Source organism: Cygnus atratus, chromosome 2 (assembly GCF_013377495.2).
Source record: "Cygnus atratus isolate AKBS03 ecotype Queensland, Australia chromosome 2, CAtr_DNAZoo_HiC_assembly, whole genome shotgun sequence".
NCBI classification, from domain to species: domain Eukaryota; kingdom Metazoa; phylum Chordata; class Aves; order Anseriformes; family Anatidae; genus Cygnus; species Cygnus atratus.
In genome coordinates, this window is record NC_066363.1 from 39,099,275 (window position 1) to 39,118,097 (window position 18,823).

Sequence of the window (18,823 nt, forward strand, 5' to 3'; positions counted from 1 at the left end):
TTGTTTATTCTTACTTTACTTCATAATATATTCATTGGGATTTCCATAGTGATTTCACAAGGATTCACTATGATCATTATTCCCAAGAAATTGCACTAGCCAAAGGTGAACAGTTAGCACTCTGAAAGACCTCCCAAACTTCTCTGACTACTTAGTCTGTATTTTTATGTAATATGCACATATTCTTCTAAATATCCATTCTTCTTCTATTGTGAAAATTCAATACTAGTACCTAATAGCCATAAGCTGGGATATAGAATAAGAACCCTCTGCCGCACAATTGGTCATTTATTTTTGCACTTAACAGATTGATTCTTATGGTGTCTACTTCATGAAAATGCTTTAGACCCCACACCCACGACCAAGTATCTTACTGTAAAGCACTTTGTCACACGGATTTTTAAACACATCAAATAACACCCTAGACAGTTCTCTGTTTGCTACCATTTTACTGACGAGGAGTTATAGAACATTAGAAACAAGGGTAGATGTTTTTCTATGATAATTATCTTTAAGAGGTCTTCCAGAGAGAGAAAAATCCTAAATGCAGAAGTGTCCATTTCTAAAGTATTATGATTTAGACTTAGAAACAATGTTTAAAAAAAATGATAAAGAATGTAAGACAAAAATTTGAATTCCTTTCACAAACATGTTGTACATGTATCCTCTTTTCTTCATATGGATATCAGTTCCTAGTAACTGCAACTAGGGCAGAAACATTTATATAAATTTGCGGTGAATGCAGTATTCAGAAAGACAATAAACAGTGAACTCTAGTTATATAAAAACATCTTATTTAAAATGTTTATTGTATTCAGCACCAGAATTATGACTGATGTCAATTTAAATATATGCATCACACGTACACAAAACAATTGCTAATTCTAGTCTTTGGGCGTTGCATTTATCTTATCCAGTATATTCCTGACATTTTGTATGCAAACCTCTTCGTTCTGTTGTTTCATACAGGCTTGCTTCCATATCTCTTCAAATCTTTCATCTGAAACATTCATACCAAGGTTGCGGAGAATTTGTGCAACCTACAAAATAATACAACTCCAGTAATTCCGGTTGGCATTTTCTTTAAACTATAGAGTCCAGCTTTTACATATATTGGCAATCTATTTGCCAAAAAATATTCTTCCTCTCTTAATTAAAAAGTACAGACCACATCCTGCATCCTTAACAAAAGGAGTTCCCCCCATTTAAGTGAAACAATCTTATTGGGATGAAAGCTGTAGTATACAAAACTGAGTTCACTTAATAATGTTGAAACAACTTCAACATTGAAAAATAAAATATAGATAACACTGTAGGGACCATAAAGAACTACATGTTCTTGTAACTCATTACTACTATATTAAAATACAACTCTGTCCCAGCTCATCAACAGCCATAAAATAATCACTAAGCCACTGACGATTGAGTGCACAGTCAGCTTAATCTGACCCTTACCTATTATCAACATGATCATGTTGAATATAAATTACACGCTACTACTCAGTTAAATAACTTCTATTCTCTTCAATAGAGTACGATGAATTCCACTGAAGAAAACAGAAGGCTGTTCAGACACCCTGACTACAAAGCAGTTTCTTTAAGCACTCTATAAAGCATCTCTTCATAATACAAAAGAAAAGAGTTCTCATTCATTTCTACAGGTCATTTCAAAAACTGATAGTATGACATGATGTTGGATTTTCAAATAATTTAGTTAGCTATTACACATTTGAAAACATTTAGTTAGCTACTACATATTTGAAAATATTAATGTTCCATATCAAAATACTTCAGTGTCAGCGATAGTCTTTTGATTTAATCTATTTCATGAGTATTGGGTGATTTAACACACTCAAAGATGGTTCAGTACTGCACGCTGTATAGCCTATATAGTCTACAATAGAGTATGACATCTCAGGCCACACTATAACTTCAGAGAAGAGCTCTATCTAATGCTTGACAGGTATAATGGGCTTCTCAATGAAGCATGAATTCTATTTACTGTTAGCTATTTTCTGCATGCATGGATTTCCTGCTTCAGAGCTGGGTTATAAAATGGTAAGTGCTCACGTTCACGACATTCTGACAAGCCATTTTACAGATATTTATAGAACATGACAATACAACTTTTACTTCTTCAGCCACTAATTAGCAACACTCTTCTGTAAAACATATACACAAGTTTCAGACCCATTTCCTTATGACTGAATGTTTATCTAATAAAATGACTAGTAGAGATGGAGAGGTTGTCACGGCTTCTTTTTTCATTTTAGGTTGGAATTTATTTTTTTTTAGCGTTGTCTCATAAATCATATTTCAAATGATGAATCTTATAAATCTTATATATCTTCAAATAATGAAATCTCTTAGTATTTTTTTTTCATTAAAAAGCATAGAAATAAAGAAGTCAAGCAGTAAACAATACTGAATAAGGAGCAAAGTTCCTTCCACTTATGATTGAAGAACTCTGGGCTGTGAGATAAGAGTGGTAGCAGCCCACAGAGATATCAGATGGAAAAAATTTAGTAATTCGCCATCAACAAAACTTGGGAGTTTGAGGGAAGACAGCCTGGGTAAAATTTTCCACTGAACATTCCTGTGTGATAGAAACTAGTTTTATACAGGTGTAAAATTCTTCCTTTGGGGCTTTTTTTTTTTTTTTTTTTTTTTTTTTAAGACTATGTATTCTATCTACTTGTAGAATCATACAATAATGTCTGTTGAAAGAGATCTCTGGAGTTAATCTGTCCAACCATATAATCAAAACAGGACTAACTTCACCATTAAACTATATTACTTAGGTCATTGCTCAGAAATTTGAATATATCCAAGGATGGAAATTTCACAGCTGCTCTGTTCTTCTCACATTGCAAAAATAATGGAAGACAGGCTGTGAAGCCCTAGATTAATTACCAACCCTCATTCAACACAGCATTTGAGCATGTGAGTAACAACTCAACATACTTCCTTCTATTACTTAAGGAAGTCTGATCTCAATAAAATGAAGATCAACCATCTTTATGAATAACTTCAAATGTGAAGAGTATATATTTTTCAAGTGTCTGAATGGGTATAAAGAAAGATGGCAATGTTGGAACAACAAGTTTTACAACTTATTTAATAATACAGCTTTCCACTCCCACATAGCTAGTATTACATTTGTCTTGGAAGAACATTCTGAAGAAAAGTACCATACCTCTACCTTTGGTCTTGTTTTAAAAAAGTCTTTTTCATACATTCCCTTTTGACTGAAGACAGAAGGGAACAATAATGCATAAGCATTTGCCTCATCACCATGATTAGTTCTGTCACTGATGCGACAAATTCGAGGAGCAGGAATATCTGAACGAATAATTGGAATGCCACACACTGGATAATCTATGGAAATCAATCAATAGATAATATGGAAAAGCCTATATGTAAAAATACTAACAGGGAGGATATAACATTTTGCATTAGATGAGAGCAAATTTGATGCTTTGTCTACATAGCTTCAAGAGTTTCCTCCTCTTCTCTTTTTTCTTATTTTTAGAATTCCTATCTCAAACTACATCATGTAGCTTGAGAACAGGAAATACTGCAATAATATTGGAGTACTTCAGTGAGAAACATTTTTAGATGATTCCAAGATGATCTTATCCTAAAATTACCACCTTAATTTCTCAAAAGCATAGAATCATGGAATGGTTTGAGTTGGAAAGGAGTTTAAAGATCATCTAATTCCGCACATACACACAACGGGCAGAGGCACCTTCTCCTAAGTCACACTGCTCAAAACTTCATCCAACCTGGCCTTGAACACCTCCAGGGATGGGGCATCCACAACGTCTCTGGGCAGCCTGTTCCAGTACCTCACCACCCTCATAGTAGAGAATTTCTTCCTAATGTCTGATCTAAATCTACCCTCTTTTAGTTTAAAGCCCTTTGTCCTGTCACTACTCTCCCCATCTTTCCTATAGGCCACCTTTAGGTAGTGGAAGGCTGCTGTAAGATCCCCCCAGAGCCTTCTCTTCTCTAGGCTGAACACCCCCAGCGCCTTCAGCCTGTCTTCATGATCAGAGGGCTAGAGCACCTCTCCTATCTTTGTGGCCTTCCTCTGGACTTGCTCAAACAGGTCTACATCTTTCCTACATTGGGGGCCCCAGAATTGAATACAATACTACAGGTGAGGTCTTATAAGAGCAGAGTAGAGGGGAAGAATCATTTCCCTTGACCTACTGGCCACACTTCTTCTGATGCAGCCTAATATACAGTTGGCTTTCTGGGCTGCAAGCATACATTACCAGCTCACATTCAGTTTTTCAATCAGTCAACACCCCAAAGTCCTTTTCTGCCAGGCTGCTCTCAACTCACTCATTGCCAAGCCTGTTCTAGTGCTTGGGATTGCCCTGACCCAGGTCAACTTCAAGAAGGCCAAGTAAAATGTCCTGCATAAGGTTCATATGGGCCCACTTCTCAAGCCTGTCAAAGCTCTAAATCCTACTGTCCTTGTCACCAACAAAGATGTTAAATAATACTGGTCCCAGTACTGATCCTCTAGGAACACCTCTTGTCTCTGGTCTCCACCTGGTCAGAGTCATCGACTGCATCTCTCTCAATGTGACCAATTTCTTATCCACTGAGCGTTCTATCCAAACCCATGTCTCTCCAACATAGAGACAAAAGATGTCGTGTGGGACCGTGTCAGAGGTTTTGCACATCTAGACTAAATTTCAAATTTTGAATGGATTATCCATGCCAAACATACATACCATGGCAACTTCCAAGCCACAATCCTAAACAAACCTAGATTAGATAAACTATTTCATTATTGTGCATTAGTAGTACCAGCACCAGCATACTCTTCAAACCTGTTCCTGATTTTGCCTTAAATAACGCTTAGAAGTGAGAGGTACAGTCCACTGTACTTACAGGTTGTTGGGAGACCACCTACTACAGCATTATACTGAGAAGTTGTTTGATAATCTGCAAATACACTGTCTGTTGGTCTTGTAAGTGTTTTTGGTGTCTTCTCTGAGCTTCCTGGTTCTTTTAATACAAGATCTTCCTGCTTCAGCAGTGGTTCATCATCTGCATTTGTGCCAGCCAGAGCAGGAACATTTATTTTTTTCCCTGTAAGCAAAAATTATGGAACAGCCAGGATTTACTATCAGCACATTATAAAGGAACAGATAAAAACAAACAAATAAAAAAAACAACTTTGCTTGAATCCTTGAGAAACTATAAAGTAGATGACATAAAATAATTAATCTGCATATTTTATAATGATTCTTGGAAATCTTTACTTTTTCCAAATGCAACAAAACTCCTGGGTTCTGAAATACATTTATATCTAAGGTTCTCCTATCTCCTGCTACCACTGGCTGGCAGGAAAGGACTCTCAAAATCCTATTCTTCTAAAGGAGCACCTACTCTACTTCAGCAGGGTCCTTTCAATAGCTGTTGTAGGAACAAGATCATCCACACAGTTTTCCAGTATTAACTCACCTACCTTTTGTAATTATTTTTTCTTCAAATTCTTTAACAGCCATTTTGTCTTTCCAGTTAAGAAAGTTTGCAAACTCCAGATAACTGATCAGACCATCTTTATCCAAATCACAATAGTCAAGTAAGGAATCCAAGAGCTCATCATCTAGGTTCAGATTAAGCTGAAAACAGGACTTCCGCAGGTCATCTTTGTCTATCATTCCATCACCATTCTATTATAAATAAAACAGTTGTTATAACAGCTATTATAAAAATGTTCCAACATACATATCCAGCTACATTATTTTAGACGAGTAACATTGCTGGTTTTTTTACACTGTCACACTAACTTCTTTTTAATCTCAAATCACTATTTGCATTGAAAATTATTAATTATTCTTGTGTTCAGATTTTGAATTTAAATTTACTCATGGTTTCTTTTTGTGCTCAGCAATCTAATCGTACATCTTGAGGCAAAACCAAGATTCCTTTTGAAAGTCAGGCATCAACCATTCCATTATTACTATGTTTCTTCATGTCTGTATCTCCACGACACAGAAGAGCTAATGTCAAACTTTTTTTTTTTTTTAAAAAGCACTAACCTTATCATAATGCCTAAATGCTTCTAGCAACATATCAAAATTTTCATAGTTAGCTTTCTTCAAACTTTGCCGAACTGCAGCTAGCACAGCTCTCTCTCTGTCTTTACCACGGAGGCACTCACTTGGAGCCCGACAGTGAAGAAGATCGCCAACTCCTATAAAAAATACTTCCTCAATTAGTTGCACACATACAGAAAATGGACATTTTTTAAAATGGCTTGGAGTCTTGAGGAGAAGAACTTCAGTTTCAAGACGCTGATTTTCAACACTGAACATTTGATATGGCCATCCAAAGATCAAATGGTCCACATGATGATTTCACTACTCACATGCAGTTAACCTTGAACATTTTGAAACATCTTGATATAGCTTCACAAATCCATTCATTGCTTCCAAAAGTTTCTGAGAGAAGTAAGAGTTATTCTATGTCCAGGTAGCTGAGAGCAAAAGAATATATATTATTAATCTACCATTTCAAACGTGTCATGTTACAAGATACTTGCATGAACCAATGAAAAATTCAATGTAATATTTCAAGTACTTATATATCAGTGATTTCTAAAAAGACAAGGTACTATTTTTGTGTTATTCTTCCCATTTCGTATGTATCCTAATACTGTTAGGTACTTTCAAACACTTTGATACACTGATCTACAGTTTTTATCCAAGTCCTCACCATTACATTGAAGTCACTTTCCGGAGCACAATAAGTTAATTCAGAGTCCAGTTATTATATAGTAGTAGTTCATCTAATCCCATGCAAACAGGAATATGCATGCATTATTTTCTACTTGTTAAGAATGAATTTTAGCTGTCATTCTGCCTTCTTTTAACTTTGTTTGATCAGTTCTTCTGAAGGTCCTTATAGGGCAAGCATACGTACATATTCAACGTATTTAACTTTATTACCCTGCATAGTAAAGCATGTACACAGGCTTATGTAGAATTTAAACAAAGTTCTTTGGACTTGACTAATTAAATAATTTTGAGCCACTTACATTTTTTGCTTCTTAAGTATTCACTGCAATTTCCAAGTCATTAGTAGTTACATTAAAATATCATCAATTCCAACAATTGCTATTTGAGTTGAGTAGCTTTCAAAGTTTCACCATAATGAAAATGAATCTTTTTTATTGTTTTGTCTCTCTACCACCTTCAATAAACTCTTATTTTTTTCATTCATTGCTTGTTATTTTTACTCTTTTTGTAGAAGTACTAGAAAAATCATTATGAGGAAAGACACAATTTAACTTTGTCACTTAAATGTCAATATGAGCTTCCTGCCTTCTTCTTTGCTTCCTGTTTCATTTCCATTCAGATACAGGGGCTTTAAAAAAAAAAAAAAATCCCCACACCAAATTTTCTTTATTCCTTCTCAAATTGCCCCTCCAAAAATTTAGTGTTACCTCTAAGATTTTAGGAAAATTATTCACTACAGAATTAACAGTAATTACTTCAACATCATTTCATCAACAAGACAAGATTTTATTCTGCCACTACAAGACTTACCACATTCATCTGGATGGAGTAACATTCCAAATGTATTGCCTGAGGGAACATTCATAGTTTCTGCTATACTGTCAACATGCACATTTCTTTGTTAATTGTAAAGTAATTTATTAACAGTAAAAATAAACCTTAAGCTATTAGTAATGTGATTATCTGTTATATAATTAGGAATGATACATATAGTTCACCTGAAATTTTTTCATCACTACTTGAAGTTGCAACTGCAGAAAAGCATCCCTTTATAAACCTACTTAGAACATTTGCTGCTAAACACAACCAAATGTAAACATTATTAATTAGAAATGTTTAAAAAAGCAAAAAGCAAAAAAAGAAAAAACATTCTACTGCTAAAATATTTTTTCTATGAAAATGGCAGAAATGAGGAAAAACCCTTACAACACACCTGTCACATATTAATAATGTTTAGGACAAACCAGATCTCCAACTGAAGCAATGCCTCCAAATAAACTACTTTTGGCTCCAGTGGGAATGTTTAATCACATCTCTGCTTTTTCATATGCAAGGTTGTATCTACAAAGAATAGCAACCAAGCCAATTTCCCCTAGAAAATTTGGCCCCATCTTTTTTAAACAGAAAATTAAAATGCTGCTGTTAACATTAAAAACTTATTCCTTAATTTGAAAAAGATTCAATATTCATTTTTTTCTGCATGTTTAATAATTAAAGCTTTGTTACATGAATCAGAAACCACCATCAAATTTGAAAAGTGTTCTTGCTTACAAAAAAAAAAACCCTACTGAGAGATGGAAGCACAGTAATCTAAATACTACTAGGTACAATCTTCTCTTATCATTATACATTATATCATGATGTAAAACTCACAAAACAAACTGAGCTTTGTATCTAACTGGTAATATTAGTGCTGGATTTGAGCTTGCACTGCAACCTAGATTCCCTGACTGATTACACTGCCTCACGTTGCTCACAATCCAGATCTCCTTCACATTAAGCACACCATGAAGGACACGGGAGAAAGTGACTCTCCCTACAGAAAGGGGAAACATTCACCTTCTATAGGTACCAAGGGCATAGTCTCCAGAGTCACTTAAGCCTGTGATCTTGAGCTTAAAATTAAATTTGGCTACCAAAGTCAGTAACGTTTTTTGTGGGTCCCAACTATACAGAAATACCAAGCAACTGCAAAGACAGCCTTTGTATACATTCAGTATACATTCAGCAGTACAGATACAGACAGATGGTATACATTCAGGAACCCCAGACTTATAGCACTGCTGGATCCTGACCACCATTTGCCTTAAGACAACTGCAATGCTCCATAAACACTGTTTTGTGAGCTTAAAAAACTGTTACAGATCACCTGAGGTTCATGAAGCGTTGTAATGACTCAACTGAGATTAAGACATGCTGCTAAAGTTACAATTTAGCGTCATGTCCTTTTCCATATGAATACAGGTGATCTAACATAGATCACCAAATCTTCTATCAGAGTAAGGAAAATGGTCAAGTCTCCAAGCAATACATGAGACATTTCAGTTCTTTCAAACCTTCCTAACTGCAAAAGACAAAAGTGTTATGGAAGGTTTGCACTGGTGCAAATCTGAAAAATTCAGATATAGACCATTTAAACACTAAAACAACTTTAACACAATACAGCCTTTGTTAGTAACTTCCACACTTACTGGTCTACTTTGGGCAAGAAGAGTCCCCTCCTGTAACTGAGTGCTGCATTGGAAGCTCTGAACACAGTTATATTGTTTATCTAAGATCAAAAAAAAGACATTGGAGACCTCACATATGGGAGTGAAATTTTGTTCTTGGAAGGTATCTTTGCTTACTTACGGATCAAGGACTTTTCCAACCTGAGGCTGAAATTTTTCCTTGAAATCATCACTTCTTTTGGATACAATTTTTGCTGCTTTTTTCCTATGAAATTTGAAAATAATTCTCAAACAGTTGTTTAATAGTACTCAATAACTGCTCAATAACATTCAAAAATACTATATGCTAGAAGAAAACAGCAACTCTTTCACATGAAAAGCAACCTGAGTAATTGAGAAGTTTTGCTATTTCAAAAATCAAAGAGTCCTTTAAGTAATGTTAAAGAAATGCCAACTATTGTGCTGCCATACTATGGTAGAACTGATTTGGATAAATTATTCTGAAAAATACTTCTTGCATTTTCTATTCAGCTCAATATGGCTAACAAACCAAAGGACAGGATTGCAAGATGTAAAATTATATTCAAATATGAAGACTATTCTTTAAAACTCACACCTCTAACTAGTTAACTCATGGCGACTTACCATTGCAGATCACAGAGCCAATTTAAGGATTTGGATACATTTCGTCCATCTTTAAAGTGAGGGGTTTCTATTCCATACACAAAAGACTTGCTGAAGTTTGGTGAGTCATACTTCCTATTTATTGCTTCCCCTGTGGTGAGGCGGTGCGGGGGGGGGGAAGCGGAAGGGAAACATTTTGATTTGTTTAAAATACTTCAGCAATAAAAATATACTAATACACTAAAATAGATACCTTCATTCATAAAACAATAAATAAAAGCAAAAAACTAATTAACAATTGTTTTCAAAGACATAAAATTTGTGTAACACATGCAATACTTATTAAGTATTTAAGATTAATTTCATTGTCAAAAGAGAGGACAAAAGGCAACAAAAAAGCCTCAAAAACTATCCAAGTTATAAAATAGCTGGATATCCATTACACCTTCTTTTATGTCTGAATAAAAGCTAAAGACAAGTCCAACAGAATTAATGAAAAAATACCAGGTTGCCTAATCGTGCAAACAAAAGCACCTTATCATGTCTGTACTCAGGCAGAAACATACATATATCATCAAATTTATTATTTGTTAAAAAAATAATACTAAAAGGAAAAAATATTTTTGATCTGCTGCACTTTTAGATATACTCTTGTTATATTGATTTCAATAGGAATATTTCCACTGACTTCACAGTAAACAAGACGTTGCCCTACTTGCTTATGAATCTATTAACACAGCTTTGCCTGTAAAATGAAGTTTCACGTACTAGAATGTCACGTGCTTGTAGCTTGCTTACACGAAGTACTTATTTTTCCTATTCTTTCAATCAACTTTTGAAAAGAATTGCAATTAAAACTTTCAAAAAAATATTATTCATGCACACTTTTTAATAAAGGCTTCTTCTGGCTGGATTTCAGCATGGGATTTTATGTTATTGTTCAAAACTGGAACACATAGTTGAGGTATTTTTTCCTTCTACATAAACAGTCTTTCAGCTGCTCAGTTGGCTTGACCTCTCCATGATCCTGTGCGTAGAAGTTATGAAGGAGTCAGAAACAGATAATTCCACTAGAACACCTAATAAAGTTGGGGAGGAGGAGGGGAAATAACATTACAAGTTTCACCAATTTAGAGCAATAGTACCATATTCTGCACGAGCAGAATTTCTCAGTGAGAGAACAACGTACCATAAATTCACTTCTCCATAAGAACCTCCATATGAAGTTTACATTATTACTACTGAAAGATTTGCATCACAGTTTCTTACTGGTTGGGCCACCACCTACAAAATTGTTGATAATAGCAACAATGGGCAATTTTATTGTAATGCCAATTTTATAGACCAGCATCATAAGTCTAGCAGTGTAAGTGGAAAAGATGGAAGTGGGAAAAATAGAAGTGGCAGCAAAAGTAACACGTCCTGCATATTTGTCACTGTGTTCCCGTGTAGACCTATGAGATAAAGGGTAACCTATAGTGAGCAGACCACTTCAAGTAAGTATAGCCTCCGAAGTCTGAAGCAGTGGAGGTAAAGACCGCTGGAAGGGCAGAGACCAAGACTGCAGGACAGATGTGCAGGCACTATACTGCAAGCTGAGGAACTTGCATTCCAGAGAGACAGGCAGCAGCCTGAAATTCCTTGTTGTAAACAGAGCTTGATGCTGAGCTCCCTGTCAAGAAGTCTAGGTGACCTGAAATTTTGTTTGGAACCTAATAAAACACAAAGGTATAAAGTACTGGGATGAGTTGGTCTTACAGTCTGTGGTCTAAACCTCAGATTGCTCTCCAAGGCATAGACAATGGCAAACTCACTAACCAACTAGAGCATAGAGTTTCTTCTTTCTTGGAAATAGTCTGCTTTTCAAATTGCACCCAAAAGAAATCAGTATTTCAACTCCACTATTAATCTCTTACACTACCTACTAGACCCACAATGAAGTGACCTACCATTACAGAAACAAGTAGCATTCTTTCAGCTATATATCTGACTTTTTTCACATCATTACTTTTAAAAATAATTTATATTATATTAGCAAAGAAGTAAAAAGTAATAGCTTATATCTCAAAAAAAAGTAATGTCCAATAAGTTTTGAAGACACAAAGAGGTTCAATTAACATTATTCATATTAGGTCTTTTTATAGGACTTCCTACTAGCCTTTGACCATACCTGCATAATAATCATTGTGCGACACAATGTACAGGTCATGTCCTTTTCTGGTTTCTTTATCTACTTCCTCAAAAGTTTTTGGTGGATTTATAAGCTCTCCAGCTGGTGCATCTGAAAAGCAAGGAACATATATATATGGGCTTGTTTGTTTTTAAATTTTAAACAATATCCTGTTAGAGAAGATGCTAATAATGTGGAAGTATGATGCTTCCACCAAACTAGAAAAGCAGTATGAATCTCACAGCATGATGACATGGGACTAGGTGTAGAATCAGAGAAACTGAGAGCCTAACTGTTGCGAGGAGACTACATGGTCAACACATCCGTTACTAGCTCCTATCTGTGGAGGAAAGTTTCGCAGGTCAAGGTAATATCTTTTATTAGACTCAGAAAAAAGCCCTACTAGTTACAAAATGTTTTCAGTAGCCTGTTTGTTCATCATTACTGAAAGATACTAGTATATTTTTATCCATTTCAATACCTGTTATAATAAGCTTTCTATTAAACCAGAACTGTTGGAAGCATACAATAACCTGCCATTTAATATTTAGCATATATCTCATACTTAGGAGAACCATTTTTAACACTAAGTTTTCCTACCTTGGATGATTTTTGTTCCAAATGTGGTATTAGTTATATCTAAGCCCTTAGGTAACATAGGAGATTGATCATGTGATTTGCCCAAGGGTGCTTCACGGTTACTAAAGTAGATTGCTTCTTTTCTATCTTGTATTTTTTGTTGAAAATTAGTTTTAGGAAGTGGATTTATCAATGAAGCTGCCTAAAGAGGTCACAAACAACACAAAAGGCAGAAAAACAAATTTTAATTGTTCACACATCAGTACGGCTACCCCCTCAAACACACACAAGAACAGCAGTTTGATATTAAGAGCTGCAATGAGATCTTAGATGATCAGACTGACCTAATTTTATCTACCAATTTGCAAAACAGAACTACATTGTGAGGTAAGGTCACTAATAATCAATGCTATGTTAAATCTCCAGAAATAAAGTACATATTATAAAACAGAACTTTTTGATTTTGTGCAAGTTTTTTCCCCTTGTTGATAAACAAAATTTCAGACTGCAGCCTCTCAGAAAAAAAAGCGTTTAAAAAATGTCAAAACAGGGAACTTTGATCTTCTCAAGTCATTTTATTTTTCAGACTACCCATCAAAGTAATGGGGATCCAAAAGAGGGTTTATTATTAACCTGCCAAAATGAATCAGCAAACTGTATTTACTAACACAATTGTTATTTTTAGAGATCAATTATTTGAACAATAATTATGAGATAAAAATCATCAATGAGCTCTTTGGTTGTTTGATTACATCTTAGAAAAATAATTTGTGTGGACTACACACAAAATTGGCTGCCATATCCAAAATGGCACTTTTTATCTAACAAAATCATTTTCAACCCAAAAGTTAGAGAATACAGAAAAATTATGCTGAACTATAAGTATATTCTCAGATCATAGTTCTCTTGCTAATAGCTCAACAGATTTTACCTCTGTTGTTAGGAAAGAGGGAAGCAGAAAAATTGTGGGTAGAAGACAGTTAAATGCTGAAATGAAATGAATAATTCAGTAGTCATTGCAAAATTTATTCAACAAAAGTGATTGAACTTCAACTACTTTCCTTTTTCAATTATACTAACTAAATCTTATGAATTGACCTCAGACTTCAGATAATTCACAGCAGCAGTGAAATACCACAAAGTGATCACTCAGCTACAAACCTTTGTCCCTGATCACAAAGAAATCAGTTGCTTTTACTAAGTACATTCTTAAGCAGTTCATTCTCAAACAAAAGGAAACAAGACACATTCTTACACCAAGTGAAGAACATGACTGTATGCCATGTGTCAAGTGAGCTGCAATGTCAGGATCATCTGCTCTGCCACAGAATATTCTTTCAACACCAGGAGCTGGATTTGTCGTATTTCAAAACTTTCGCACAATAGTTGGAGTAACGGGCTATATATAAGGCAAGAAAAAACAGTTTTACAGCAGTTTTCCATAAAATATTAATGAAAAGAAAACATACCACAGCCAATTCAGTGTGATTCCACAGACGTAAGAGCAAAATAGAAAGACATTTTAAGACAATAAAACATGCCTGCATCCGTGCAGATGTTAATATTCTGAACACAAGGTCTACACAGCCCAGCTTAAATTTAATCACACCACCAACAGAAGTCATGAGAGAATGCCTAGGCTTCACATTTCTGGTTTAGGCTTTAAGACCAATAACAGCTTCTTTACACGTGTTATGTTACAAACTTCAGAAACATTCAATATAATTCACAACAAGTCCCTCATCAGCGAGTCAATTTCAGAAATGTTTTAGAAATGTTTGTTTATTAAGCACGTTTAAAGGGAGAGCTGACACCAAGGGGATATTTGTGTTTCAAAGGCCTCTAACTCTTCAGGGACACCAGGAGGGCCAGTGGGGATCACAACTCTAACAGGGCAGCCTTTGTAAAGCAGAAGGTACTCCATCAGAAGTCATATATATATATATACTATACTATATATCATATACTATAATTGTATGAACAGCAAAAAAACAGTAAAATAATTCTCTTTAATCCTGCCTAAGGAGGCATGTTGAATTTTGTAAAACATGCAGATGGAAAAATAACTATCAGAAACATTTTAGAATCCTACTAGCTTCTTTAACTAGTAGCTTCTTCCCTTTAAACAAAAACTATTAACATCTAAAAAAAAAATGAAATTAGCAGTTTCTAAAGAGAAGGGAAAAAATTGCCGAGATTTCACTGATTAGTTATAAAGACAGCACAAACAGAAGTAACAGATTTAGGGCCTGTCTGTCATATAGGCACAATTAGTCATATGAAATCATTACAGAAGCTTAACAAGGAGCATCTGAAAAGCAAACTCACCCTGGGTACAATCTCAGTGAGGCAATGCGCAGCCGTATCGCCAGTTGGAAGCAACTTCCCAGCCTAAGCAAAACAACCGAAAAATAAGGTGTAACCAAGTCAAACTGGTCAAACTGGGTTGTGACACCTCACACGAGGTGTTGGCGAGCATGATGACAGAAAGGAGCCCGTGGCTTTATTTTGGGGGCAAGCCGGGACCGCAGTGAGTGCAGCCCACCGGCTGCCCCCGCTGCAGCCCTTTCCCTCAGCCCACAGCCAGACCGTGGTCCTGGCAAGCCGCAGAAAGCGGGCGGGGGGGGCAGCAGCTAGGGACCCCCCAGCCCGGCGCTGGCACTCACGGCCGAGATGTGTGGAAACCTGTCTGTGAACCGCCCCTCGTAGACCGGCCCCAGCGGCCCCGCCATGGCGGCGCGGGGCCCTCACCGCTGGCCTGGTAACGGCCGCGCCCTGGGCAGTACCGCCAGCTGCTACCGAACCTCCCTCACGGCCAGCGCCCGCCAGCGGCCTCCTGGCCCCGGCCCCTCAGGGGGAACGCTAATGCGAGTGTTAATTTGCCTTGTGGAAACGGACAGGGATTAGCTCAGAAAAGCAGCTTTGGTAAACCCGACCAACTTTCACTGTCGCTTAGAAGCCCAGCTGCTTTCAGAAAGCCTAGCTCGCTCTCAGGTGACGCTTAGTAAGTGCTCACTTCCCTCCCAGCAAAACATCTAAATTTAATCACATCCTGTTCCATTCTCCATCCTCCTACGATGGCAAAGCTGATTTCAGGTAAACATACAGATCTTACCCGTAATTAATTAACAAACATTACCAGCTGTTGCCATTTTAGTCGCAGCTCTAACATTTGTTTGATCAGGATTTTACACGAAGGCGGCTCAATGACTGCTGAACTCCCTGGAACCTGCCCTACAAACACAAGATTGGAGGCCAGTGATGACTGCTTTCTGGTGAGCTGCCTACCAGACGTTAGGGACACTTGACAACCTGCTGCAACGGTCAGGGGTATCAGCAATACGTGCCTGTGGTGTGATCAGCTTGCACATGTGAGAATTGTTTTATCTTCTCCAGGTAACATACGTTATCTTCAGCTCTTATTTAGCTCTGACCATTGCTGGTGCCCTTTTTCATTAATAGAAACCACTAACATAGAATATACACAATCACTTGGGAAATAAGCTTCAGCAAATTCTTAAAATGTTTGGTTCATTTATATTTCCTTCAATCATTTTTGTTGCTACCTTTAAGTTTAGAGTGCTCCTGCCAAATAATATAGTAATTATTTGTAATTCATTAAGTAAAAGAAAGTGATTGGTTATGTCTTTGCTTGTGACCTGTTATTCTGTCAGGTACCATTCTGTCTTGTAAAGGCTAAATTGTTAGTTGAACAAAACTGCAGGTGTTAGAAATCAGGGACAAATTTGATATGACTGAAAGGAATAATTTGGCACAGGTAAAGCTGCCAGCAGAGGAAGGTACTTCTTCTGAGGAAGAGCAGTGTAATATCACAAAAATTATATGGCGGCAAGGGGAGGGAATAAGATAAAGCTGAAGCCAGGACTTGAGCTTTTATTGTCTTGTTTGTTGAATTTTTACCTAGCTATTTGCCTGTACTCAAGGTATACCACTTTGTACATTATTTGTGACTTTATTTTAGTGTTTTTCCCCAGTAGGTGGCCGCACTTGCTAATTGAAAGAATCCACCCAGCCCTGCTGGAGTGGGTTGTATCAAAGTCAGAAAAACAGCACCTGGCAATGTGAAAGCAATACTTACTGCAGTAACAAGTCAAGCTTTTTCTGTTTTGTTCCCCTGTGTTTTTCAACAGAGATGAGGATTCCTATGAATCAATTTGAAACCTACTAGCAATATACATGCTTCGCTGAGCTATCTTACCTGATCTTAAAAATGCGCTCACTTGCTAGCCAATTTGTGGAAGAGGATGATGCCTCACTGGCTGTTTTCCATAGGGATACAACCATTTGCCAAAGAAAGCAGGAAAACATTTTTATCTGCAGGAGCTGCTTCTATCATAAATTATTATTGCAGAGTCTATGCTATAGAAAACTCACTTCTGAAAAGGTAGAGATGAGTACATCCCTTTCCCCTCCTACAACTAAAAGAAAAAAGTCTTCACTATTAAGTTGAAATAAGTGCATAGATATTTTAATTCCCTGTTAGGAAACACGTATATATATTCCTTAAAATGTGAACCTTGAGGTAACAGAAATGAAACCAAAATAGTTCTAGATGAATATGGAGACAGTTTGCCTTCATATGAAATTAATTCAAGATTCATCCAGGTAGAAGCCAGGTTGAGTGCATTCTCAGCATAATATGGTGAGAATTATGAGTAGATACACAATAGGAGAAAGATGCTTTTAAAAGTGTGTGTGTGTTTTTTTTTTAACCTGTATTTTCTTAAGTTCATTATGCAGATACAAACTGTGAACTCAAAAATTTATGCATATGTATCCAATAAAAGAGGTGCCCCTTCTGCCTATAATTCTGCTTATTTTAGGAATCAGTGTCATATTCATACTTTCATAGATTGAAAGTTAATTGGTGTGTAGGAAGAACATTTGCAGGGTAGGAAAGATCTATAATTTTTAAAGACAAGCTAACAAATTAACAAAAAATTATACTCCATTTTAGGAAAAAAAAAAAAGATTAAATCTTTCTTGAGTCAAATTAGCTTCAGTGTGAAGTTGTCATCTCCTGTGTTAAAAAAAATCTGATCTCCAGAGAACTGTTTTGAAAGAAAGTTGAAAAATATTCCTTTCTATAGAAGTACTTCTTGATAAATAGTGTTTGTCATCTGAATGTTACCACTATTTTCTGACATCCAATACCCACAGTACAGTGCCATCTTGCACCGGCTGAAACTAAGGAATGGAAACTACATAATATGTGTATTTTTCTTTATGAAGCAGAAAGAGCCAACGTTCTGCAACACAGTTCTCATTCTGTGGTCCTGATGTAGATGGCCAACACAGTACTCTCTAAGTTCGTAAATTCTTTGAAGTCTCTTAAGATCAGAGAACTTGATGTAAAATGCTTTAAATTTTGTGAAACTCTTGATGGACACTATCTGTGCTGATATTCTTCGTTGTTGTTAGTGCGTGGTTACTTTCAGTTTGTTTTTATTCAACTCATTTACAGATAGAAAATTATGGCTTTTTGTGTGCTGCATACATTCTATATGCTATGATATGACCAAACCAATGGATGATACGATTAAAGAAAATGCACACAAATAGTGATAGAGGAAAGACAGAAGGGAGGATATTGGAACAGATGGATGCATGAGGGGGAAAAAAAAATGGAGAAGTGAAACCAATAAGAAAATTCAAACAGAATAAAGAGATTCTGCACATCTTCTAAAGACAACTTCATTTATTATTACACATCTATATTTAGATTTAAATACAAAGAGATTGAACAGAACATATTATGAAATTCTCTGAGAAATGCTGAAAAATACAGAAACCCATCTGGTGAAATCATGACCTACTGACATAATATTTTTTTTTAACATGATCCAATGCAAAGTTTCACTTTGGTAGTTTAACAATGACATATGACCCCAGATGATATAAAATATGAAAACATGATCACTGGAATGGCTGCCCTGGTGATTTCAGGCCTTTTTTTACATGGCTATTAATCCAGACTACAACAGAAGAAACTCGTCTTCACTGCTAACGTTCATGGACTCACTGAGCCTGAAATATGGTAAATGAAACTTACTCATTTAATTACTGCTGCATGCTCTCCTGCCTCTATTTCATACATTCACAGTGAATCTCTGCTGTTTTCTGACCAGCTGGCTGACAGCAATTCCTGCTGTCAGTTTCAACCAGCTGTGAATGATTTGGAGTTTCACAGAGCAGGAGAGAGACTGTAGCTC

General features: G+C 36.2%; 1 protein-coding gene across 1 annotated transcript; it reads right to left on the reverse strand.

Moving 5' to 3' along the window:
- Positions 1-884: 884 nt before the first annotated feature.
- On the reverse strand, positions 885-15,322 carry EFHB (EF-hand domain family member B). Its single transcript, XM_035556464.1, is given in 13 exon segments — positions 885-1,040; positions 3,197-3,378; positions 4,912-5,112; positions 5,492-5,699; positions 6,069-6,223; positions 7,578-7,645; positions 9,399-9,482; positions 9,863-9,992; positions 12,012-12,122; positions 12,612-12,792; positions 13,846-13,989; positions 14,919-14,981; positions 15,257-15,322. Coding segments are annotated over 13 exon segments (1,749 nt in total).
- Between the last annotated feature and the right edge of the window lie 3,501 nt (positions 15,323-18,823).